Source organism: Neoarius graeffei, chromosome 9, assembly GCF_027579695.1.
Source record: "Neoarius graeffei isolate fNeoGra1 chromosome 9, fNeoGra1.pri, whole genome shotgun sequence".
In the NCBI taxonomy this organism is placed as follows: Eukaryota; Metazoa; Chordata; class Actinopteri; order Siluriformes; family Ariidae; genus Neoarius; species Neoarius graeffei.
The window spans coordinates 57,549,783-57,577,381 of NC_083577.1; the positions used below are offsets into that span (position 1 = coordinate 57,549,783).

The 27,599-nt window shown below is 41.2% G+C and overlaps 2 protein-coding genes across 3 annotated transcripts in view; one reads left to right on the forward strand and one right to left on the reverse strand.

The window, feature by feature from the left end:
* Positions 1 to 2,932: 2,932 nt before the first annotated feature.
* On the forward strand, positions 2,933 to 13,404 carry serp2 (stress-associated endoplasmic reticulum protein family member 2). 2 transcript variants are annotated; one of them, XM_060929911.1, is made up of 3 exons: positions 2,933 to 3,177; positions 12,127 to 12,199; positions 13,026 to 13,404. In XM_060929911.1, the coding sequence occupies exons 1-3, from the start codon at positions 3,094 to 3,096 to the stop codon at positions 13,091 to 13,093; spliced, it is 225 nt and encodes a 74-aa protein (XP_060785894.1). In that variant the 5' UTR covers positions 2,933 to 3,093; the 3' UTR covers positions 13,094 to 13,404. The 2 variants fall into 2 exon arrangements, with proteins under 2 accessions (XP_060785894.1, XP_060785895.1); XM_060929912.1 differs by having other exon boundaries at positions 2,939 to 3,177; positions 13,006 to 13,404.
* A 162-nt stretch (positions 13,405 to 13,566) lies between these two features.
* The window catches only part of tsc22d1 (TSC22 domain family, member 1), a 68,016-nt gene continuing 53,983 nt past the window's right edge, over positions 13,567 to 27,599 (reverse strand). Inside the window, 2 exon segments of the mRNA XM_060929910.1 lie at positions 13,567 to 14,996; positions 16,184 to 16,235. Coding sequence (XP_060785893.1) covers positions 14,736 to 14,996; positions 16,184 to 16,235 — 313 coding nt within the window. The 3' untranslated portion in view covers positions 13,567 to 14,735.

A 27,599-nucleotide genomic window follows, 5' to 3' on the forward strand; every position in this document is an offset into this window, starting at 1 on the left:
CTCATGAGTGTTATTCAATATCCCGGATGTAGTTCGTATGAAAATTATGAGTGGCGTATTTCCCAGTAAAACACTCCTGTTTATATAATAAATACTACTTTATTATACTGTTTGCAAAGCAAAGCACTATACTGTTCTTCCTAGGCTACTTATTATTCCCTTTTTTCTTCTAACAGATTTTCTGTGTATAATTCCTCAAAAACCGCTTAACACAAAAAAATTGTTCAAGCATAGGTATTGTAAATGACAGCAACATTAGTTTTTTTTTCTACGCTTTATACTTTTAAAGATATTAAAGAAAAACAAGTAAAAATTTCCCACTGAAATAAATGGTGGAATCTTCATGACCTTTATTTTCAATAAATTGTCAGTGTCAACAATCAAGTCTGACTGCTGCAGTCTCTACAACTCTCTCTCACTCATCTATCTATTTCTTCATTTCTCTCTGAATATCTTTGACTTCCCCATCTCTTTCTTAATTTCTGTGTCTAAACTCTGTATAACCCCTCTCTTTCACTCTATCAATCTATATATCTATCTATTTCTTTCTCTCTATCTTCATATCTAATTTCTCCATCTCTTTAATTTGTTTCTTTCTTTCACACACTAAATTTATCCATGTATTTTTATTTTTTATTTCTCTATCCCTATATTTGTCTTTATCAACTTACAATCTCTATTTCCTTCTCTCTACACTCTATACTGTCTTTTAAATTAATTGGGATTACCACCTCACATTGTGTTTTATTTAATATATTAATAGATTAAGGGGCAGCATGGTGGTGTAGTGGTTAGCACTGTCGCCTCACAGCAAGAAGGTTCTGGGTTCGAGTCCAGCGGTCGGCGAGGGCCTTTCTGTGTGGAATTTGCATGTTCTCCCCGTGTCTGCGTGGGTTTCCTCCGGGTGCTCCGGTTTCCCCCACAGTCCAAAGCCATGCAGGTTAGGCTAATTGGTGGCTCTAAATTGACCGTAGATGTGAATGGTTGTTTGTCTGTATGTGTCAGCCCTGTGATGACTTGGCGACTTGTCCAGGGTGTACCCCGCCTTTCGCCCATAGTCAGCTGGGATAGGCTCCAGCTTGCCTGTGACCCTGTAGAAGGATAAAGCGGCTAGAGATAATGAGATGAGATGAGATATTAATAGATTAAGGGGCAGCACGGTGGTGTAGTGGTTAGCACTGTCGCCTCACAGCAAGAAGGTTCTGGGTTCGAGTCCAGCGGTCGGCGAGGGCCTTTCTGTGTGGAATTTGCATGTTCTCCCCGTGTCTGCGTGGGTTTCCTCCGGGTGCTCCGGTTTCCCCCACAGTCCAAAGCCATGCAGGTTAGGCTAATTGGTGGCTCTAAATTGACCGTAGATGTGAATGGTTGTTTGTCTGTATGTGTCAGCCCTGTGATGACTTGGCGACTTGTCCAGGGTGTACCCCGCCTCTCGCCCATAGTCAGCTGGGATAGGCTCCAGCTTGCCCGTGACCCTGTAGAACAGGATAAGCGGCTACAGATAATGGATGGATATTAATAGATTAGCCTATCTGTATACCTAGCTGATCTTATGAATTTGGTTGTTTTTAGTAGGCCAGGGTTATCAATCAATCAATCAATCAATCAAACAACTCATCTGTATATTTTAAGTAATCTCATTTTATATTATAGTATATCAAAGTAACTTTCCATCCATCCATTATCTGTCACGGGCAAACTGGAGCCTATCCCAGCTGACTATGGGCGAGAGGCAGGGTATACCCTGGACAAGTCACCAGGTCATCGCATGGCTGACACATAGAGACAAACAACCATTCACACCTACAGTCAATTTAGAGCCACCAATTAACCTAACCTGCATGTCTTTGGACTGTGGGGGAAACCGGAGCACCCGGAGGAAACCCACGTAGACACAGGGAGAACATGCAAACTCCACACAGAAAGGCCCTCGCTGGCCGCTGGGCTTGAACCCAGGACCTTCTTGCTGTGAGGCAACAGTGCCACCCCATCAAAGTAACCTCATCTCATCTCATTATCTCTAGCCGCTTTATTCTTCTACAGGGTCGCAGGCAAGCTGGAGCCTATCCCAGCTGACTATGGGCGAAAGGCGGGGTACACCCTGGACAAGTCGCCAGGTCATCACAGGGCTGACACATAGACACAGACAACCATTCACACTCACATTCACACCTACGGTCAATTTAGAGTCACCTGCATGTCTTTGGACTGTGGGGGAAACCGGAGCACCCGGAGGAAACCCACGCGGACACGGGGAGAACATGCAAACTCCGCACAGAAAGGCCCTCGCCGGCCGCTGGGCTCGAACCCGGGACCTTCTTGCTGTGAGGCGACAGTGCCACCCCATCAAAGTAACCTACTTTGGGTAAATAAAGTACTCTAGTTAGATGTGCCTGCATTGATATCTTTTATACTTTCTAATCTTTCACTTTGAAGCATTAATTATTTGCTTTCCAAACACTAGCATTTCCTTCAGGAAATGCAAATCTAGTTTCTTTTCACTCTACAAAATGTAGGAAAAGCTTCTTTTAGTAAAAGCACAAGCCTGTTTTTGTACAGGGACCAAAAATGTCTAACATTAGTAGCCCAGTCTGGAGAAGCTCTCCCACAGACACTACACCAAGAGTAGCCGAATGCTAAAGTAAAGTGCGTCCTTAATCCCAGGCTAACTAACAGCTCCGTGATAAATGAGGAGATGACATCAAACATGAACGGAATTCATGAGGAATCATTCAGTGACTCATATTCTCGTTTCTTATAGCATAACCAACAGCCAGACAGATAAAAGCTGAGTGGATATGTCCTAAACAGTAGGTTATATCACAATAGTACGCCAGTATGTGTTATGGACGGAGCTGTAGCTAATAAGCAGGAGCTCCCCGCAGGAACAGCAGCGCATCACAGCGTCCTGCTCTCTCCTTCAGCCCTGAGTTTGATGGAGGCGCCCTTCACTCCGTTATATCCAGGCTTTAAGAGAGCAGGTGCACGGAAAAGAGAGAGGTTAAGCATCACGACGGATAATTAGCAGCATAATCTGATTTTACAGCAACGAGGCGTTTGTTTATTTATTTATTTCCCCCCCCGTGTGACAAGAAGATGGTCGCCAAGCAGAGGATCCGAATGGCCAACGAGAAGCACAGCAAGAACATCACACAGAGGGGCAACGTGGCGAAGACCCTGGTAAGGCAGACACGTTTGTTTTATCCTGCGGGAAATGAGAATTAACAGCGAATGTTTGTCAAAGTAGCTTTTCTAAACGAGCACACCACCTCCCCCCTGAGATGTCTGGGTTCTAAGGATGTTTTGGTGTTCTCTCTGGTTTGCCACGTCAGCTACACTCCTTATCAGTACCATCATTTTTGTGTTCTGACTGTTTACTCCTGTTAGTTTGCTATTTTCATAGATAACACAGTCACTTCGATGATGCACATGTGTAACCTGCATCGTGTTCTTTAGTACCTATGACACTAAGCAAGCTATTAATTAGTCCTGGGTTAATTATGTATACAGATGTGAGAGCAAATTATGCCCTAATTTGTTTACCATCCAAAAGAGCAACCTGGGTGCCTGGAAAAAAAAAAAAAAAACACACACACACTGTACTGATCAAACCTTTGCATTGAGGAGATCTGAACTAAGCGGATGTGACATATACAGGCGTTTTTAACTGCCATAAAGCCCAGTGGTCACACCTTCTCATATGATAAATAAGGGCATGGTAAGTAGACAGATGCATCAAGAACCAGTCAGGGCTGAGAATGCAGGATGGTAATTAGGAGTTAAAATAAAATATTTTGTCTCGGAAGACCTTATTTTACTTGCTTTTTTGTCATTGGCCTTACCTCGATCAGTATCTTGTTTGAAGTCATGTCCAAGAGCAGTTTAATTTTGAGATGTACAGTATAAGAGGAGGGCGGCACGGTGGTGTAGTGGTTAGTGCTGTCGCCTCACAGCAAGAAGGTCCTGGGTTTGAGCCCCAGGGCCGGCGAGGGCCTTTCTGTGCGGAGTTTGCATGTTCTCCCCGTGTCCGCGTGGGTTTCCTCCGGGTGCTCTGGTTTCCCCGACAGTCCAAAGACATGCAGGTTAGGTTAACTGGTGACTCTAAATTGACCGTAGGTGTGAATGTGAGTGTGAATGGTTGTCTGTGTCTATGTGTCAGCCCTGTGATGACCTGGCGACTTGTCCAGGGTGTACCCCGCCTTTCGCCCGTAGTCAGCTGGGATAGGCTCCAGCTTGCCTGCGACCCTGTAGAAGGATAAAGCGGCTAGAGATAATGAGATGAGATGAGAATGAGTATAAGAGGGTGGTGCAGTGGTTAGCACTAGCGCCTCATAGCAAGAAGGTTCCGGGTTCAAACCTCACGGCTGACGGGGGGCCTTTCTGTGTGGTGTTTGCATGTTCTCCCCGTGTGGGTTTCCCTCACAGTAACTGGCTACCCGAAATTACTCATAGGTGTAGAGAAAACCTCTATCGTAATCTGGTAGACGGCAGTGGACAACATTTAAAGGTCTTGTCCTTTCAACATTCAAAGGACAAGACAGTCCTTTGCCTCATGGTTATTTTTATGCTAAACAATAAGCCCTGTTCTTAAAGTCACAGCTGGCTGATTTTATCATTGCTATATGTGTTATTGAATGTAATGTAGTTTTTTTTTTCCATATAAGCAAGTAGTTTTCCTTGTTGCAGTGTTGTGTTCTTGTGTTGTCAGTGATTTTTTTTTTTCATGCTGTAATCCATTTTGTGGGGAAATAAAGCACCAAAGGGTGGCATGGTGGTGCAGCGGGTTGTGTTGCCGCCTCCCAATTCCAGGATCCTGGGATCAATCCTAAGCTCAATTTACTGTGTCTGTGGAGTTTCTCATGTTCTCCTATGATCATGGGGGTCTCCTCCCAATTCCCAAAAACATGCCAGTCGGTGTACTAGCTACCCTGTGTTGCCCTAGTTGTGAAAGGTGTGTGTTCATGGTGCTCTGTGAAGGACTGGCATCCCAACCAGAGTGTGTTCCTGCCTAGCACCTTGGGATGGGCTCTAGATTGACTGCAGCCCTGACTAGGATCAAGTGGCAACTGAAGATATATGAAGCACCTACTACTGAAGATGCAGAAAGTACTAGTACATCTCCTAAAATTAGAATATCATAAAGTTCAATATTTTCCATCACTTATTAAAGAAAGTGAAAATTTAATATAGTCTAGACTCACTACACGTAAACTAAAATGTTTCAAGCATTTTTCTATTTTAATTTTGATAATTATGGCCTACTCAAGCAAAAAGCAACAGGGATGACTGCAGTGGATTGTCAAGAAAAGTCAATTCAAGAACTTGGGAGAGCTTCACAAGGAGTGGACCGAGGCTGGTGTCAATCCATCAAGAACCACCTCGCACAGATGTCTTCAGGAAAGGGGCTACAACTGTCACATTCCTAATATCAAGCCACTCCTGAGCCAGAGACAATTGATTGATTTTGATTGATTGAAGTATTTATTTCGAATATGAAAAGCAAATATATATAAATAATAAAAAGAAAAATAAAATAAACATTTAAACATAATACATAGAAATACATATTCGAAAAGGAGTGAGAAGTATAACTTATAAACTCCCACCCCTTCTCCTTAAATAATGAATAACAATAACAAGCTTCCTTGTTACCTGTCTAGATGCTCATGCCTGATACTTATAGATAAATAAAATGTATTTCTGACTTTGTATTTAGAAAAACCTAAATGTAATTTACATATATCCATACCCATACATACATATATATACACATAAGCATAAACACATGTATACACATGTAAGGTCCTCTAAAATAACACTGTATTTTATACTCTATATTGGATTGCCCTATTTTCTGTGTAATTAACTCCATTTACCATAATGCCTTGTGGTTTGGAATATTTTCACTGTTCTGATGTGTTGTGACGTTCTGTGCATTCGGACCAATCAGACTTATTTGCTCGTTGTAGTTTTATTTGAATTTTGATGTCAGCCAATGGTAATTGGTATATGTTTAATGCCCGCGAGTTCGCGGGCTTTTTGAGATGTTTCATCACTTCGCGAGGGAGAAGCTCACGGAGTTCCCGCCTGCTGCCGAGCAGAGAGAGATCGCGTTGTTTGTGAGCTCTATTTCAGCACTTATTTTGCAGACAGTTTTTTTTTATAGTTTGGTCTGCTTGTGGCCATAAACTCCGGTGTCACTCCAGTGAGTGATCTTGCTGTTTTTTTTTCTGCGGACACATCTGCCCTCCGTGCTGTGCCCACCGGAGCGCTTTCGTCAGTCCCGGGAACTCACTGTGTCGGGTCTGGGACCCAGCCCGCTACCGAGGGGTTTGGGGTGAGCAGCATCTTATTCGAGCGAGCTAACCCACAGCAATAGCTAGCCCTCTGCTCAGGAGCATCTGCTGCGTGACTGTACCGACATCTGTAACCTGATCCGTCTGGTTTGACCGGTGGATTGTGAGTAACGCGAACCCACACTTACACTGACACACACACACACACACACGCGTTCCTCTGGTCTCGCCTGGATAGCCAGCGTTTTAGAAGGGCATTGCAGCGGTTGCTGTTCTGTCTGCAGTTCACAGAGCTGCCACCTGTGCACCAACGGGCCCCAACTGCGCGCGCGTTTTTCTTTCTTGTCCACTTCTTTTCTTTTGATACTTTACCCAGTTTTATTTTCTTACTATGTACTGCTGGTATACACACTGTTGATGTGCTATCTGTAACATCTCTATTATGTAGGCTAATTGTTTCCGCTCTTCTTGTGCCGGTGTTACTATTTTCTTGGTGATTACATTGCATGCTTCTTTGGGAGCATTTATTGTCAAATACTATTATTATTATTATTATTATTATTATTGCTATTATTATTATTATTATTATTATTATTATTGCTTATTAATAAATATAATCATTATTATTTAATTATATCTTGGGTGTATTGGCTGCTCAGTTGGTTGTTTATATTTGAACATTCTGACATGCACACTGCAGACTAGCTATTAGTTCTTTCACTCATGCTACTGTTATTTTAAAGTCTGAGGAAATACACCATACACTAGCTTCAAAGGTAAGTGTAGTATTTTCGCAGTGGAGGCACCGCGCTGTTAAATTTATCATTTATTAGATTTATGCTTATTATTCTCTCTCTCTACTCATACTTGTACCCTTATGGTATCAGGAATCTCAGCCAGCTCACCACTCCACCGCTGAGAACTTAGGACCCTGTTGCGCCATTATTTATTGGGATTTAGGGTAACTCTTTAGTAGCCTATAGCCTACTGTGCTGGGTAATCAGCACCTGTCCAAAAAAAAAAAAAAAAGGGGGTTACACACATACATACATATCTACATACACATCCCTATATACACATGCCTCCCCATACATACATATAAAATATATCTATTATAAGCATACACCTTCACATACAGTATGCACGCACAACCCATGCACACAGACAGGAAAAGTAACAGAAAAGTGTTCTCATGACACTTAGTGCTACCCATCACCTCCCTCATCCCTGTACCTCTTGAAAATAGTGTCTTTGAACCTCATTTTAAACTGTTTCATGTTTGGACACTGCTTCAACTCCATGGTGAACCTGTTCCATAGTCTCACCCCGCTAACTGAAACACAAAAACTTTTCCTGTTTGTACGAAATAAAGCTAAATTAAAGTTAATTTTTCCCCTTAAATTATAACTCCCTTCATGGATACTGAATAATTTTTGTATATTTATTGGTAATAGATTATTTTTAGCTTTGAACATTATTTGAGCTGTTTGATAATCCACGATGTCTGTAAATTTTAGTAATTTGGACTGTAAAAATAATGAGTTTGTGTGTTCCTGATAGCCAACGTTGTGAATGAGCCGTATTGCTCTTTTTTGAATGATGGTTAGTGGCCATATTGATGTTTTGTAATTGTTGCCCCAAACCTCAGCACAGTATTGAAAGTATAGTGAGACTAGCACTACGTTCAGACTGCAACCTGAAACGACCCATATCCGATTTTTTTGTTAGGCCGTTCACATTACCAATTATATGAGACTTGTATGCGATCTCCAATATGAACGGAAAACAACCCAAAAGTGTCCCGCATGCGCAAATTGACACGTAATAAGCACATCTACCTAATACGTAAACAAAAAAAAAGCCATTGTTGTTGTTTTCCACCAAAGAGGCGGGATTAGCCAAAGCAGAATAGTGACGTTTGTCTCTTGTTGATGACGTGACGGTCAGACTGCAGTCGCATGTGAAAATAACGGATATGCATCGGAATTAGGACCACATATCCAAGCGGCCTGGGTCGCATGTGAAAAAAATCGGATCTGTGTCGTTCAGATTGTCAATAACAAATCGGATACAGGTCGCATATGGGCAAAAAAATCGGATATGGGTCATTTCAGGGTGCAGTCTGAACGTAGTCTAGGGAACAGTAAAGAGTATGGAGTGATTTCTGATCCAAAACCTTTTTTGCTTTGTTTATTATTGTAATGCTTCTTGAGACTTTAGTTTGTACATGTCTGATATGCGATTTCCAATTGATTCTGTCATCTATGGTTACCGCCAAAAATTTAATTTCATGAACTCTTTCTATTTCAACTCCATCTATTTTTTTTATTAGTACCTGTGTATTCAGTGTACAATTACCAAATAACATTATTTTTGTCTTGCTCAGATTTAGTGATAACCTGTTTCTATTGAACCATTTTTTTTTAGTTTGTTCATTTCTATAGTGATGTCCTTCTGTAATTTTTGTAAGTTATCCCCAGAATAGAAAATATTTGCGTCATCAGCAAACCAAAATGCAATACCTTAGTGACTTTACATATATCATTAATGTACAAAATGAAAAACTTAGGGCCCAACACAGACCCCTGAGGGACCCCACAAGCAATGTCCAAACATGAAGAAACACAGTCACCCAATTTCACAAACTGCTGTCTCCCACAATGCCAGAAGCGTCTTACCTGGGTTAAGGAGAGAAAGAACTGTACTGTTGCTCAGTGGTCCAAAGTCCTCTTTTCAGATAAAAGTAAATTTTGCATTTCATTTGGAAATCAAGGTCCTAGAGTCTGGAGGAAGAGTGGAAAGGCATAGAATCAAAGGTGTTTGAAGTCCAGTGTGAAGTTTCTGCAGCCTGTGAGTATTTGCAGTGCCATGTCATCTGCTAGTGTTGGCCCACTGTGTTTTATCAAGTCCAAAGCCAATGCAGCTGTCTACCAGGAGATTTTAGAGCACTTCATGTTTCCATCTGCTGACAAGCTTAATGGAGATGCCAATTTCCTTTTCCAGCAGGACTTAGCACCTGCCCACAGTGTCAAAACTACTACCAAACAGTTTGCTGACCATAATATTACTGTGCTTGACTGGCCAGCCAACTTGCCTGACCCCCATAGAGAATCTATGGAGTATTGTCTAGAGGAAGATGAGAAACACCCAGCCCAAAACTACAGACGAGCTGAAGACCACTATCAAGGCAACCTGGACTTTAGTAACACCTCAGCAGTGCCACAGGCTGATCACCTCCATGCCACGCTGCATTGATGCAGTAATTTGTGGTAAAGGAGCCCCAACCAAGTATTGAGTGTATAAATGAACATACTTTTCAGAAGTTGGATATTTCTGTATTGTAAATCCTTTTTGATTGATCTTGTGAAATATTAGTAAATAATAGTGGGTACTCTCATTATAAATACAATATTTTAATAGGATAACTGAGTAATCAAGTAAGGTACTGGAAATTGTTAGATTTTGGATGAGTAATATTAAGGTTAAGGTTCTTTTACTTGTCATTTCAGCCATATACAGTTGGTACAGTACACAGTTAAAACGAAACAATGTTTCTCCAGGACCATGGTGCTACATTTAACATCACAGGACTACAATCTACAACACACAAAGTGCAAGAGTGCAACAATGCAAACAATAAATGACAACATAAGGTGCAGAGTTGAGTGTGCATATTGAGGTAGTATATGAAAAGGGAATAAATAAATGTAAAACTTGTGTGTGAGAGAGACACTGTAAAGCAATAGTGCATTGCTATCCACTGTGCAAAGTCTGCAGTGTGAGTGGTGTGTTCAACAGTCTGTGAGAATCAGCCCAGTTCCTCAGAGTTGAGGAGTCTGGTAGCATGTGGGCAGAAACTGTTACAGGGTCTGACTGTGAAGGCCTGGATGCTTTGGTACCTTTTTCCAAGACAACAGGAGGGTGAAGAGATTGTGTGGGGTCGGCCACAATGCTGGTGGCTTTCCGGATGCAGCGTGTGGTGTAAATGTCCATGATGGAGAGAAGAGAGACTCTGATGATCATCTCAGCTGTCTTCCCCTTGTAGGGTCTTGCGATCCGAGATGTGCAATTCCCAAACCAGACCATGATGCAGCTGCTCAGAATGCTCTCAATAGTCCCTCTGTAGAATATTGTGAGGATGGGAGATAGGTTTTCTTCAGCCTCTGTAGGAAGTAGAGGTGCTGCTGGGCTTTCTTGACTATGGAGCTGGTGTTGAAGGACCAGGTGAGGTCGCTGCCAGATGAACAACAAGGAATTCGGTGCGCTTGATGTTCTCCACGAGTAAGCCATTGATGTACAGTGGAGAGTAGTCACTCCATATTCTTCTGAAGTCCACAACCACCTCTTTTTGTTTTGTCCATGTTCAGAGAGGGGTTGCTGGCTCTGCACCAGTCCGACAGCCGTTGTACCTCCTCTCTGTATGCTGACTTGTTGTTCTTACTGATGAGACCCACCATAGTCATGTCCTCAGTAAACTTGATGATGTGGTTCAAGCTGTGAGTTGCTGCACAGTCGTTAGTCAGCAGAGTGAACAGCAGTGGACTGAGCACACAGCCCTTGGGGGCCCCAGTGCTCAACATGGTGATGCTGGAAGTTCTGCTCTCAATCCAGACTGACTGAGGTCTCTTAGTCAGGAAGTCCAAGATCCAGTTGCAGAGGGAGGTGTTCAGGTCCAGCAGGCTCAGCTTTCCAATTAGTTGCTGAGGGATGATTGTGTTGAATGCTGAACTGAAGTCTTTGAACAGCATTTGTACGTATGTGTCCTTGTCGAGGTGGCGAAGGGTGGTGGCCATGGTGTCGTCTGTTGACTGGTTACAGCAATACGCGAACTGCAGCAGGGTCTTTATGTGCCTCATGACGAACCTCTCAAAGCACTTCATAATGGGTGTGAGTGCAACAGGATGGTAGTCATCGAGGCAGGACACTGAAGGCTTCTTCGGCACGGGGACGATGGTAGTGGTCTTGAAACACTTAGGAACAATGGCGTTGCTCGAGGAGATGTTGAAGATGTCAGCGCGAACATCTGCCAGGTGGTTCACGCATCCTCTGAGCACTTTACCGGGGACATTGTCTGGTCCGGCAGCTTTCCGTGGGTTAACTCTGCAGACACAGCACCTGGTCGATGGTCTTCCTTGCTGCCACACCGTTCTGTGCCTCAAATCGTGCATAGAAGCTGTTCAGACAATTATACAGGCAATGTCTAATGTACCATGAACCAATACAGTGAAAAGGCTGAATAATACTACAGTGAAAATGCCTCAGTTCTATAGATATTTTAGAAGTGAAGGTGGTTGGATTCCAGGGTCTGCATTTCAGCCATGCCATGTGCTATTTTGTTATAACCAGCAAAGAAAACAAGTCCAGCACCGTACTAAACTTTACTAAAACCGAGGTGTGCAATCTTTACCCAAATGGTTCAAAGTGGCCGCAGGTTTTGATTTCGCTTGGAGTTTATCATTTGATTGTGAATGTAATCGGTTGTAATTCCATTTTGCTTGAATGAAAGCCTTCAGCAACACTGGTCCTTTGTGAATAAGCCTGCACACACATGCTTCATAGATGTTACCGTGTCTTAACTAGTTGGCTCATCTTGAGCCATTGGTATTATTGTACAATCCTCTACATTTTCAAACTTTAATGGCTGACTCTGTGTATCCCATTTACTGGTCTTTTGTGTCAGTGAACTCCACAGAACTATAACATTTTCAAAGTGTATGGCTGTTTTTGGCTAATTGAATTAATTGACAACAATAAACATAGGAATTGTATAATTCAGTATTTATTTGCTGAAAGAAAATGCAATGTAATTTCTTGTTTTCTGATCATCTTATAGCGACCACAAGAGGAGAAGTATCCAGTGGGACCATGGCTTTTGGCACTCTTTGTTTTTGTTGTTTGTGGATCAGGTAACATTCAATTCAGACTCTTGTATTTACCCACATACTAGACAAATGGGTCACAAATCAAAGTTAAAACAAAATTATAACCTGCCCTAGTGAGGTTTTGGGTCACCAAGCAGCTGGAACAGCTTCAGTGTCCCTTGGCAAAGATCTTTGAAACTGTAGGAGAGGGATAAACACTACTTTTCCAAAATATATTCAGAGTTGTTTTGATGCTAGTGGCGGAGAGTGCTGTATAACACTTCTCTTCAAAATCTCTCATAGGTGTTCAGTTGGGTTGAGGTCTGGTGAAGGCCATAGCATACAATTTTACATTATTTTCACCATCAAACCATTCAGTAATCCCTTGTGCCCTTTGGATGGGGGCATTGGCTTCCCTGGCAGAGATGACTCCCACCAGAATATCATGATTTTGAATCCCAACAATGCCATAGCCATCTATCCAAAACTGGCAATGCTTTCTGGGTGGGAGGGACGACGTACACACTTCCCCTGGTCAGGAATAGTGAAACTAGCCAATTGTGGGCTTCTCTTGGCTTATGTATTGGGGGGGGGAATGAAAAATGCTCCAATATAGGTTAAAGGTGTATTGCTTTACAATGACCCTACACACTAAGGGTGACAAGTGGACCCAAACCTTCCAGCAAAATCCCCCCCACACACATCAAAGCCACTAGTTTTTCCCTTTGCTACTCATCTGTATAGATTTAATTTTTAATGTCATATGATGGAAAAACAATGTACTTTAATTGTTGAACTTCAAACTATGTTCTTGACTCTAACCTCTGACGATCCGTTTTTAACCTTCCTAGCCATCTTTCAAATCATTCAGAGCATCCGAATGGGAATATGAGTTCTGCACCTCCTCTACACATCCATGAGATCTGCGCCCACCATTAGGCACCGTAGTAGGGGGAAACTGGAGGCTGCAAGTCTGATCGTCAGCTGACTGCTAAGGAACAGAGAGTCCTGTGCACAGTATATGACATTGCCATTCACTTGTTTACAATGTACCTGGATGATGGGAACAAGCACTTTTCTACTGAACCATTGTGGCTAGCTTGCCCCTCCTCCTGTCTGATCATATTTGTGCAATAGAATGTGTGCGCTTTTGTAAACATTAAATGTTGTGGCACATTTTGTTTGTACATGTTTGTTCTATCAGTGTCCTGGTAGACAGTTTTGAAAATAAATTCTACACACTTGGAAAATGTATTTCAGTTTTGCTTTGTATATTTACAATAGTCTGATCCAAGTTATTAAAATAAATGTGTTAAGATTATAGATCCCAAAAGTTAGCCAACTCCACAATTTAGCTTATCTATTCCCCTCCACCCCACCTCTCACTCACAAAATAACATTCTCAGCAAAGGTTCCTTAAACATTTTATTGGGAGTTGTGAAGTGCAATTGAACTATTTTACACCTTACCACCAGTTTTGAGACATGCACGCAACATAAAGCATACAACTTATATATAATGCAATAATAATGCATATTAGTTATTAATGATATTCAGAATAACTAAGTTGAAGGTTTGATCTCCAGAGTACTTCACTGTCAAAAACAAAATCACATGGGTGCAATATACTTCAAATAACTTCAAGTGAACAAGGTTTACAGTAGGTGTTAACACAGCCAGGAAGTTGAGTAGTTGTCTTTTGTCCTGTAAATATCTTAAAAGACTGAAACCTCCATTCTTGTATAACAGCATAAAAAAAAGAAAAATGTCAAATATCTCAGGCAAACCAACAACCCTGTCTTTAGTTTGTACAACCTAAATAGTCTCTTAGTGTTTCTCACAATATCACTATTTTACAGATTACATACACTAAATATACAAAGGATATACAGAAGCCCACATTCATTCATTCTCTCAGATCAACATCTTTTTCCTCTGATTCTTGAGAGTCACTGCACTGAAACAGCAGCTTTTAAGTCGCAACAGATCGAATAAGGAATTCAATGTTAAATACTGAAAATGAATACCTCCCTCCTTGGCAACTTTACTCCCTTCATTCACCCAGGTATAATGATGACCCTAATGCAAATAACTGAGAGACCATCCCATACACCTTCCACATGGCTGATGGTGCACTGATTAGTTGTTCAACAAAGAATTTTCACATTTGTCATCATTAAAGTGCTTGCTTTTTGGAGTCTTAAAAAAAAGACTTATCAGCATTTCCACTACAAAAGTAAGTGAGGTATGGAAACACCTTTACAAAGCCATAGTTACCACTGAAAAATGACATCGCTTAAAATCCTTTAGACACAGGCACAGTGATTTGAGTTGTGTCCACTTTGAATTTTCTTTCTCCCAAGTCACAATCCATGGAGTTTGGCAATATCCAACATGTCAGCAACCTACTGGACTGTCAGCAGTGTGTACAGCAACGCATTGTGGTCTTTGTCAGGTTCTTAAACTTTAAATATGTGCAAACTTTGACAATCCTCTTGTGAAAAGAGGCATACGTGTTCTGTAAGTGAAGTCTGCCTTAGCTCAGTTGACCACTCATTCCTCGTTACAGGAAAACTGGACGTTACACCGAGGGTCCAGAGTTCTGCGTAGGGAGCTGCTGCACTGGCATTGCTGATGGCTGTGCTCCCTGCATGGATGAGGGTGGAGAACCACTCTGAACTTGGGCCTGAAACTGTGCCAGCTGCTCTGGACTGGCTAAATTCTTCAGCAGGTTGTTTTCCTGCTCCAGCTGAGAGTTTCTTTCTATCAGTTCTTTGATCTGCTCTTTCAGCACCTCCACTTCCTCTCGAACAGCATACATCAAGTGACTCTTCACTAGATCCTGAAGATAGAGAATACACAGCATTGCAGCATTCCAAGTTAAGCATAACGTGAAGATTAAAAACCACTTCCAACACGGGGGGGGGGGGGGGGGGGGGGGGGGGTGTGTGTCAAGATGTGCATAAACCTTAATTATCATAGCACTACTAAATCACAGATTTAATGAGGGTTTATTTGTAACAAGACATTGTCGCAAAGCAGCTTTATAGAAAATTAAAGACTTTAAACATGAGCTAGTTTTATCCCTAAATAAAAATCTGAGCTAATTTTATCCCTAATTTATTTCTGTAATTTGTGTCATGATTACTCTTACCATATTGTTGACCAGAAACGATTATTTTAAAATAAAAAACACACATTAACACTCAATTGTGGACAGGACTAATTATTTTAAGTGCATTTTTAGCAGAATACATGAGCCAAACTGATGCAATGCTGAGAAAAGCAACGGGCATATGTTCCAGTTAGGGAATACCTGCATTCAGCACGACAGCCTCTCGCTACACTCCGCGTCACTGAGCGAACAAAATGGCCGTCCCACACCGAGCTCAGCCAATCAGAGGCCGAGATATTTATAACCGCCTGTAAAAGCTTTGGCCTTTGCCTAGCAACAGTAACGAAGCACAGGCTCGCGTGAGGCCGAGTGCTGCTCCTGATCACGGCTTCATGCAGGAAATATGACTCCACATTCAAAACGTTAGCACAGGCAGGAGTATTATTTAGACTTCTGGACATCTCGGCACTTAAAATTAGTATTCGCCGAAAATATTAAACAGAACTGGTTGCTTATTATTTGCGTTATAATTACCATATCAGTGAAGCCGCAAAAAAAAAAAAAAAAAAAAAAACTATAGCAACTCTAAACGAGAAGAGCAATACGAAAAAAACACCCGAGCTGAGCTGAACCATTTCTAACAAACACAATGAATGAATGAAACTGAAGTATTCAGGGAGCTAAAGCGACGCTGCAAAGCGCCAGAAGCCGAATCGTTTTGCCTGTCTTGTGCATCACCGTGTCCGTTTAGTGATTATGTAATTCAGTGGACAGTTACGGATGCTGATGCAGCTCTCTGTCCTCAGACCTGTCCCTCACTCATTACTCTCCGCTTTATTGCACAAACCCACTCTTATTCTGTCGCCAACATGGCCTCATTATGTATAGCAAAAAAGAGAAATCCACACACTTACCATTGCTTGTTCGATTTTGTTGTCTATGGCCACAACACTGGCACCTGAAGAACTGAAAAATAAATAAAAACACAATCATGATTAAATCAGTCATGATTTAAACAAAAACAAACAAAAAAACACCACTACATAAGCTGTTGGCAAAATGCATGACCATTCAATGAAAATGTGTACATTCACCTAAATGCTTTTTTTTTTTTTTAAAACAAGTAGCTGTTTTTTGGAAGAGTAGCCTACATTTAATAGCAAAAATGTCCAGATTTACCGAGCTGTCCTCTATGCAGCATCTTTTTCTCGGAGAAATGGATCGAGAGCAAATAAGCAAGCCGATTTCAGACCTGATTTAAAAGATTCTATGATTTAAAGCTATATTAAAAGAGCTGTGATTAGGACCACTGACTATTTACAGAAAACAGGGCATATCTATCCCTTTATACTATCGAGTGCTAGCGGCTCTTGCTATAAAAAACACACAGGCCTTTTTTCTTCTCCCCCCTCCTTTTTACCTATTGTCGAGCCTCACGGAAGAGGTTTCGGTTCCCAGCAGTGATGACAGAAAAGATATTGAAAAATTTCTTAGCTGGCATACACCAAGATCCATCGCCACCGAATAGCATTGAGAATTCATGCTATTTCGTCCATATACACCGACACGGAAGCGAGAAAAATGTAACTCTGAAGCGATGCCCGAGTGTTACACAGAGTCTCCGAGGTTCACATTGAAACGGTTGGTGAGAAAAGTCGACCTTCGGAAAGAAAAGGCTGCTTATCAGCAGAGCGCACATCCACCTCCGCCACACAAAGGATCTCCAAGGTCAGCTCATCTCTGCTGTGCTGAAAAATCTGCAGCCTGCACTATTTGCATAATATATCCGAGAAAAACAGCGCAGCGCTGCACCCTATTGGTGGAGGAGGAACGTGATTTGAATAATCTATGCGGTAACGCCTCCACTGGAGCCTCAGCAGCACCGTCACGCATAACTTATGTAAAACGCTGCTTCCTAATAAGGAAATTCCGGTAACACAAGAACAATGCATTTTGTACAACTGGGTAAGAAATTAAAATATTCCTGCTACGACTATTTAATATCCAAGCCTAAACAAACAGTAAGCTCACCAAGGATTTACCTGATAAAATATATAACTATCCACACATCATCTAAAGTGGATCATTTTTCACTTAAAAATAACTTTCGCACCTAATCACAACTAAAGCATAATAGTACCTAAAACACTGCAGAAGCTTGAAATGTGATCACAGATTCAGCATACACAGTGCATGCCGACACTTGCTTGTAGAAAACGGAACAGCTGGCTATGAAATCACGATTTCTAACAGGTCTAGAAAATATTCATAAAAATACATCACATTAATTTTTTTCCGAAACAAAAAAGTGCCATTATTTCAAATCAAGAAACAAATTAGTGAACCACTTCCATACAAGCCTCAAATGTTCAGACAAGTACATGTTCTGAATATTTACCATCTTTAGTGAAAAACCAAAATAAATGAGCAAGGACAAGTTTTTATTTGAAAACTGAGACTAGTATAACGTTATAGTTCGTGCAAGCTGTGCAGTAATTCAGGCAAACTAACATGAACACAGGTGTACGAGGTATAATAAATATCCAAGTCAGACCTGGCCCCAAATAATTTCCTTTCATTGGCAACCCCATGTACAGAGCTTGCCAGGTCAGAGCAAATAGGCATAGTCACTTGTGAAAAATTAAATGCTTTGACCTGAACACCACACCAAAAAAAAAATAATTACAGGTCATGTGATGAAAAGTAAGATGTTTTCCATTAAATATTCCTTGGGAAAGAGCTGCGTGGTTGTTAGCGAATACTTATACCATACCACATGACCATCAAAAACAACATTCACAATGCTGGCCCTAAAGTAATTATATTATACACAAAAGGGATAGTACAGAAACAGTGTATGCAGATTAGAGACTTTGTTCTTGATGAGCTCTTATCAGAGCAGGTACTGTACCAAGATTTTGTATATGCATCCCTGTCAATAACGTTTGGAGGAAGGGGCATTTGGAAAAAGAGTTGTAGGCAGACCCAAAGCCACCACAATGTGAAAAAAGCTGTGTGTGTGTGGGGGGGGGGGGGGCGCGCAAGGGTCCTTCTCTGGACAATGCTTAAAATACAGATGTAAAATAGTGCATTTTGAGTGATCTAGAATGCAGCAACATTTTGCATCCAAGAGTAAATAAAATATATAAAATGAAAAATAATCGCCTCTGATGATTTCATGCCAATTTGACCCATTTTCAAGTTTTATAGGGTCAATTTATTTGTCATAAATTCTTAATATTCAATTACTACTGTGAAGGTCAAGACCAGTGATTCTCAACCACTGGGCTGTGGCCCATTAGTGGGCTGCAAAACGCCATCTAGTGGGCTGCTAATTTTTTTTCTTCAAGTTGAAGTTAAAGTTTTTGTTTACTCGTAGTAGGGTACAATTGCTGGGTTGCATCCAACGTCATAGCCGCCTCATTAAGCTACGGTCACACTACAGCTCGCAATGGTTTGTAATGGGTTAATCGATGAAAATGAGGCATTTTGGTGGCAATTATACATGTGAGCTAAAAGTTGTGGTTACACAGTAGGTGAACATTTGACTGTCACGCCTTTGTACGTTTGAGTGTGGCACAGCTCGAGCGCTCAAGAAACGCATTATGTGCGCGCTTGCGACCCAGTTGTTATGGGAAACAAACACCCAATACTGATTTGAGTGCAAATCAGCACGCACAGATACAGAAGCTGTTTTCACAGAGACTTTGTGAAGTATTATCAAGGTCACATGTTTCAAGCCATGTTTATAACACTGTTTAAATATTCTGCTTTAAGAATCTGCTTTCTGTTTTGCTTTTGTAAATACCACACCCGCTATTAAACACCCTTCCTGCACTTAGATCCGTCTACCGCCGTCTATCTTGTAGTGTCCTGATCACCAGATCTTTAACCCAGCCACATGTAAAAAGTTGTACGTTTCCATGCTCTTCCAGGTTTTCATCTGTTTGTCCGTAAAGAACAATGTCTGCAGCACCAGGTAGTTTGAGATGTCTGGGAACTCAACGGATGGATAAATTTCCAACTCATAGGAAAATCCTTCTTTGTTAGCATGTAAGGATCTAATCCCATTGAGTGGTTTCTATATCCACTTCTTTTGAGTGTACTTCTTGGTTTTAATAACTTGCTTGTTTGCTGTATGCAAACATGGCAATAAAGTTCTTGTGTTAGTGGACCAGACTCCACTTTTGGATCATTAATCCCTTTTGACTGAGAATGCCCTGCATACATGGTTTGGGTTCTGGCACATCCATACAGCTATAAATACAATACCTACAATTTAAAACAATTTGGTTTTACTGCATTTCTTTAATTCCTGGGCCTGTAACAGGGAGTGATGTTGCATTCCGTTAATACACTTGGTAGTAGATTATTAGATTCTAATAGAATAGATAAGCCAAAATAATTGGGGATCTTTTTTAATGGGCCCCGACTCATTACAAGTATGAATAGGTGGGCCTCAAAGTAGAAAAGGTTGAGAATCCCTGGTCTAGACTATCCTGGTACTCAACCCAGAAGTGAAAATAAAGGGTTTCGCTGCATGCACTCACTGCCATTCGCAACCATACATAAAACCACGTTCTAGGCGCTGGTCGCTAGATGGCAGTGTTACGTGACTTGACCTTGATTCTGTTCCTGGCATCCTGGAATTGGAAAATGAAGAGGCATGCTACAAAGGAGTTTTCATTTCAAATCTACAGTGGTGCTTGAAAGTTTGCGAACCCTTTAGAATTTTCTATATTTCTGCATAAATATGGCCTAAAACATTGTCAGATTTTTCACACAAATCCTAAAAAGTAGACAAAGAGAACCCAGTTAAACAAATGAGACAAAATTATCATACTTGGTCATTTATTTATTGAGGAAAATGATCCAATATTACATATCTGTAAGTGGCAAAAGTATGTGAACCTTTGCTTTCAGTATCTGGTGTGACCCCCTTGTGCAGCAATAACTGCAGCTAAACGTTTCCGGTAACTGTTGATCAGTCCTGCACACCAGCTTGGAGGAATTTTAGCCCATTCCTCCGTACAGAACAGCTTCAACTCTGGGATGTTGGTGGGTTTCCTCACATGAACTGCTCGCTTCAGGTCCTTCCACAACATTTCAATTGGATTAAGGTCAGGACTTTGACTTGGCCATTCCAAAACATTAACTTTATTCTTCTTTAACCATTCTTTGGTCGAACGACTTGTGCGCTTAGGGTTGTTGTCTTGCTGCATGACCCACCTTCTCTTGAGATTCAGTTCACGGACAGATGTCCTGATATTTTCCTTTAGAATTTGCTGGTATAATTCAGAATTCATTGTTCCATCAATGATGGCAAGCCGTCCTGGCCCAGATGCAGCAAAACAGGCCCAAAACAAGATACTAACACCACGTTTCACAGATGGGATAAGGTTCTTAAACTGGAATGCAGTGTTTTTCTTTCTCCGATTATCATAACGCTCCTCATTTAAACCAAAAAGTTCTATTTTGGTCTCATCCATCCACAAAATTTTTCCAATAGCCTTCTGGCTTGTCCACGTGATCTTTAGCAAACTGCAGACGAGCAGCAATGTTCTTTTTGGAGAGCAGTGACTTTCTCCTTGCAACCCTGCCATGCACACCATTGTTGTTCAGTGTTCTCCTGATGGTGGACTCATGAGCATTAGCCAATGTGAAAGAGGCCTTCAGTTACTTAGAAGTTACCCTGGGGTCCTTAGTGACCTCGGCGACTATTACACACCTTGCTCTTGGAGTGATCTTTGTTGGCTGACCACTCCTGGGGAGGGTAACAATGGTCTTGAATTTCCTCCATTTGTACACAATAGGGCTGTGCGATGTCCCCTTAATTGGCATCGACGATGTTTACAGTGCAAACATCGTGATGGACAATGATATCGTGGGTGGGGGGGGGGGGATTTTAATACCACGTTATTAAATATATTATTATTATTATTAAAAAGTATTAGATACTCATCCGAGGCTTTGGCACGTTAAGAAAAAAAAAGCGCTAGGTGATGTGGAATATTTGGCCTTGATAACGGATATGTGGTCCAGCTGCAACATGATGCCCTATATGTCAGCTACCGTACATTATGTGGACCGAGAGTGGGCAATGCAGTCCAAATGCCTGCAGACGAGTTTCATGCCAGAGACACATTCAGCGGACAATTTAGAAGACGCATTGCGCAAGACACTTGCCGAATGGAAAATAGAGGAGAAAAAGATCGCCTGTATAACAACGGGGCGAATATTGTCACAGCCATCAGGCAATTGAAATGGCCGTGGTTAAGTTGTTTTGGGCACAATTTGAACCTGGCCATAACCAACTCGCTTGCGCAACAGAGGGCCAGTACAGACCGAGCGTTTGGAGTTTGCCGAGCAGTCAACACTGCGTTTGCGCACAGCTGGCTTCGGAGAAATGAGCTGCGCAAAGCGCAGGTGGAAATGAACCTCCCCGAGCACTCACTGATCACGGTAAGCTTTTAATCTGCTCTAACAATGAAAGACTAGGATTCAAATTATGAGAAGAAACTACACTTAAGCTATTACTCATTGTTTATTTACACCATACCAACTGAAGATGCGTTTCGGCCTTTAGTGCGCACTTGAACGCGCTAATTTTTCCAATTTATTAGTGTTTGAATTATTGCAGCCGCTTTTAAAATCATGATTTAATATTGTTTTTTTTTTTTTACTGTCTTTACATTTATCAGAATCACCTTCATTCTTCCATTTGGTTTGACATTATGGCTTAGAGTGGACCATTTTGTGTCTGAAAGTAGGCCGATTTACCAGATTAAAGTTATTTGACTTCTGCCGAAGTCTGCGCTTCACTGCCGTTTGGGGTGCAATATTTCCCGACTGAAGTCGTTAATAGTGGCTATTTGTTTGAACAACATGACAAATTTTACATTAAAAGTATAGTGTAGGCTAAAAAATGAAGTCGAAATTTATTATTAGTAGCATACTGTATTTGTGTAACCACGTTATGTTCACTAGCACGTCCCTGCACCATAGCCTACGTGAACAAGCGGTAATAGGATATTACTTTATAGTGATTTATATAATTATGTATTTTTATATATATATTAAACAAAACTAACTAAACTAACAAAAAACTAACTTTTTAGGTTAAATAGGCCCAGATGATACCGTATATGCATGTTTATGACAGGAGGGGGCGTGGTATCACGATGGTGGCTCTCCATCGTGATGGATGACCACCATCGTCGATGGACGATGGCATCGTCTATGGACGATGGCATCGTCTATCGGCACAGCCCTAGTACACAATCTGTCTGACTGTGGATTGGTGGAATCCAAACTCTTTAGAGATGGTTTTGTAACCTTTTCCAGCCTGATGAGCATCAACAACGCTTTTTCTGAGGTCCTCAGAAATCTCCTTTGTTCGTGCCATGATACACTTCCACAAGCATGTGTTGTGAAGATCAGACTTTGATAGATCCCTGTTCTTTAAATAAAACAGGGTACCCACTCACACCTGATTGTCATCCCATTGATTGAAAACACCTGACACTAATTTCACCTTCAAATTAACTGCTAATACTAGAGGTTCACATACTTTTGCCACTCACAGATATGTAATATCGGATCATTTTCCTCAATAAATAAATGGCCAATATTTTTCGTCTCATTTGTTTAATTGGATTCTCTATCTACTTTTAGGACTTGTGTAAAAATATGATGTTTTAGGTCATATTTATACAGAAATATATAAAAGTTTTAAGGGTTCACAAACTTTCAAGCACCATTGTAATTTTGCCCCTTGCATATTTGACAAGGTAAAAACCAGCAAATTTAATAATGTTGAATTGTATCTAGGGCAGCACAGTGGTGTAGTGGTTAGCACTGTCACCTCACAGCAAGAAGGTTCTGGGTTTGAGCCCAGTGGCCAACAGGGGCCTTTCTGTGTGGAGTTTGCATGTTCTCCCCATGTCTGCATGGGTTTCCTCCAGGTGCTCTGGTTTCCCCCAGAGTCCAAAGACATGCAGGTTAGGTTAATTGGTGGCTCTAAATTGACCACAAGTGTGAATGGTTGTTTGTGGATGGTTGTGTCCATCTCCATGTGTCAGCCCTGCGACGATCTGGTGACCTGTCCAGGGTGCACACCACCTTTCACCCATAGTCAGCTAGGATAAGCTCCAGCTTGCTTGCGACCCTGCACAGGATAAGTGGTTATGGATAGCAGATAGCTGGAATTGTGCCTAAATCAGCCCTAGATGCCACCAGAATGCACCATTTGAAGTCTCAAATTTCAAAATTTTCCAGGGAAGCATGCCCCCCAGACCCCCCTAGCAGCCTTCAGGGCCCTCCAGGCCAGGCTCCACCATCAGTAGCACCGCTACTATTTTTTTTTTTATTCCCTGGGGACAGCCCTGATTGAATAATTTAACAACTTTCTGGTGGAATTCTATTGTCACTTTTTTCTTTTAACTTGGTAATTAATAAATGACAGATCTCAAATCAATTAAAGCATGTAATTTTTACTGGCAACAAAATACGCAAAAATCAACAGACTTCACTTTTATGAAGTGTAACTCTAACTCTGCTCGATAATGCATGCGCAGTACTGACACAGCTACATGTACAGCTGCGTTGTCCTAGCAGAAATGCAATGCTTGCTGTCTAAAAAGATTGCTTTTCTCAGTGAATAAAAACAAAAAGCACGTCACATAAAAACAATTATTTATTTATTAGGCAGGGGGTGGGGAGCATGCTCCCCACTCACGTTTCTGACTTCTGGCTTTTTAAAATCTCATTCCGACCACTAAGATCTCAATATTTTTCATCAAGACAACTAGAGTTACATTCTAAACAGTTATTTATTTACAAGAATCAGTTTGATTTGAAAATATAAAAATCGGTAAAGCTAAGAAGGAAGGAGAAAAAAAACCCCTCCAAAGTCTCCCGTGAATCATAACATCAAAACTAGCAGACGGAAAATTTTGCTGAATACTTCATCAGAAACAGAGAGCTACAGAACATCTCTATAAAAGTTATCTGATTGATATTCATGAGTAATCCAGTCGGAAACCGATCGAGAGAGCGAGAGCGCGCGTGCCTGACCACTTTCCCGTGAGACAAAAAGCACCGGCAGTTTCCCAACATCATGCGAGCAGAGAGCGGACGCTGCTGTACCAACTTCAACCTGCCATTACTCCCAAAGTACTGGACAGATCTTAACAAGATACGTTTCTTCAGAAAGCAGAGATAAGCTTTTTAATGATTATTCACGATAGAAAATATTCAAGAGTTAAGCAATGACAGATTTGGACACTTAAAGTGCCTGCATGCACAATTTTCACAGCACAGCCAGCGAGCGTCTGATATGCCTACTTTACGTGAAACCTTTTACGGCTCACACGCAAGTCTGCTTGGCATGCACTGTCCGGAGCGCGCCTGAGAGTCTATCTGATGCATGCACCAAGGCACGCAGGTGTGACACGCTTGCACAAAATTCGTACAAAAATTAATGCCAATATAAATATTATATGCCAAATTATTATGGCATGTAACAAAAAAATAAAGAAAAAATCCGAGTCCTTGTCTCCAATTTACAAGTCCAAATGCAGTTAATGCAGGAGTCCGAGTCATCAGTACTCAAGTCCAAGTTGAGTCACGGGTCCTTAAAATTAGGGCACGAGTCGGACCAGAGTCCGAGTCCTGGACCAGAGTACAACAAGCCTGGTGTAGAATACTGAATACATCAAATCTATGAAATAACATATGGAACATGTATGGAATTATGTGGTAAAAGAACAAACAATGTTTTCTATTTTAGATTCTTCAAAAGTAGCTACCATTTAACCTTGATGACGCTTTGTACACTATTGGCATTTTCTTAACCAGCTTCATGAGGTAGTCACCCGGAATGCTTTTCAATTAACAGGTGTGCCTCGTCAAAAATTAATTAGTGCAATTTCTTGCCTTCTTAATGTGTTTGAGATCAAACAGTAAATAGCCCTATTCCACAACTGTAGTAATCATGTCAAGAACGACTCAACTACGTAAAGAGAAACAACGTCCATCATAATAATTGAATTAAAAAGGCATGTCCAAACTTTTGACTGGTACCATATGCATTCTGGGAAGGGAACATATACTCCTACTAAAAGGTCTTGGTGTGTTTGACCCCTAGATGGAACTGGAATCCTACTTCTCGGCTTCTATTTTAACCTCTATAGAAGCTACTAAAAAGATTTTCCAACTCCTGAATGTTCATGTGCATTTGCTCCCAATGGCAGAAATGAAAACGTCTTACCAGAATGATATCATGGCCACAATATAGCTACCACATTCAATTAAACCACACATCTGATATCATAAAATACAATCTATGCCTCAGGATTACTGTGGTAGACTTAAGTCTCTTTGTGTACAGCAAACATGGACCAATTATCTCAATTAAAACAGCGGCACAACAATAATGGGAGAGAATCCAAGCAGCTCAATGAAGGACAAATCTCTTCCTAAGTTCTTTGACTGGAAGAGGCTTTAAGTAATTTTAGCGCCCAAATACACGTCATCTCTCTGTTGCCTGATCTCAGTACACATATGCAGTCTCTTAGGGTAAGGTCATTTAAATGTCTTACAACACATTACTGCTCACTCATCCAAATACAATGATTTTAAGCCACCTTACCATTTTGGACCAACCACAACATACCAAAAAAGATCATAACCCAACCGACAGCTTTGTCTTTCCAACACTGACAATCATCTGGATGACAATGGACAAACATTACAAGTTGCACATGCTTCAGAATACAACCACTTTAATTATAAATACTACTATTAATGTTGCACATTGTGGGGACAGAACATTTCCAAAGAACATTTCTATTCAGGAAGGGTTTCCAAAGCTACTTTTCAAAGTGTACAAACAAAGATGTACTGCAGCACAACTATAAATAGACGTGTTCACATAAAGGCTTGAAAACAAAATATTACACAAGGCATTTGCTCTTTTCAGTTCTGAGTGTTACCTCTTCAAATGCTTTTCCAATTCCCAGAACAAAAGCTGTATGGCCATTCTGTCCCGGCCCTGCACCTGGAGATCCGTTTCTCTCATTGATCCGTCAATCAGCAACCTTTCAATAACACAATGCAATCCACTATACTCCACAAGGCTCAAACACATACACATGAGGACAACGAGCAGTATGTTACACTGTGCATCAGTCACAAAAATGCAAAAAGCAGTCCAAAGCTTGCATGCGCCTCTTTTCAATTGTCTCCACTGCGCTGCCTTTGTATGTCTAACAAGCAGAGTTGAGAGAGAGTGATAAAACGAGCAGGATAAGCTGTGATGTCACGTCATGTGACTCACTGTTACATAAACCATCAGCAGAGATTAAGACCTTCCCAATGATCAGTGTTTTTGCAAACTGATGCTCTGGAGGCTGCTGCCCACACCACATTAGCAGCCACCCTAATCTCACATAACCCAACCCACTCTCTCCTCCTCCTCTTTTCCTGCCAACGACACATGCATTTCTCTTCTCCAGCTGCAGCTTTGTGGAGAGATGAGCCCCTGAACTTCATTCTAGACTTATCTTGTCTCTTCTCATCAGTGTTGTAGGCCAGCAATGGCTTAAAATGACCATGGCATGTGTCATAGGCTTAGGCTGCTTGCACTGAAATAATAGAGAAGAGCCCAATGAATAAGAGGGACGGTAACTGTCCAAAGAACACCGAGTGGGTGCTTTGGATAGTGGTTTGGCGCAGCCGTGTTGAGTTGAGGCTCTATGCATTCAAACAGATCAGCATCAACACACAGACTCTGCTGCAGGCTCATACACCAAACACTGCAGGTTTCGAGGGTTACTCAGGTAAATGTAGAGAAGGTACACTCTTCTTTATGGAGTTATTTAAATAACATTGGCTGGCTTTTTTGGTGGTATATCCGATATATTCCATTCAGCGAGCATGATCTTGAACAAGTCGAAGGAATGGAATATATTGGATTTACCACAAAAAAGCCAGGCATTATTATTATACATACACATTCAATGGAACAATTATAGATTTTACAAAAAGTTAACAAGGGGGTAACTTGCCAATATTGAATGCTGATTCTGACTGAAATGTAATTCAATGTGCATGTACAAAGTCAAAGTTCTAACAATAAAAATGGTACGAGTCCAAAAAGCCTGAACCACCACCACCCAACTTATATACATGCTATATCCAGGTTGACCGTTCAAGTTCAAAGTTACTTTTGGTAAGAGTTAATTGTTACGTTGCAGTGGTTCAAAACAAAAGGCCTTTGCTGAGTGAAGTCCACAAGTGAAGACTTCTTGTAAAAGTCAGTCACTTTTC

What these genes read in the sequence shown, in the direction of transcription:
- serp2 (XM_060929911.1), top strand. Translation starts at nt 3,094, where the DNA reads ATGGTCGCCAAGCAGAGGATCCGAATGGCCAACGAGAAGCACAGCAAG. An exon ending in GCAACGTGGCGAAGACCCTG is followed by an intron (nt 3,178 to 12,126) that starts GTAAGGCAGACA and finishes ATCATCTTATAG; the next exon opens with CGACCACAAGAGGAGAAGTA. An exon ending in TTTTGTTGTTTGTGGATCAG is followed by an intron (nt 12,200 to 13,025) that starts GTAACATTCAAT and finishes CAAATCATTCAG; the next exon opens with AGCATCCGAATGGGAATATG.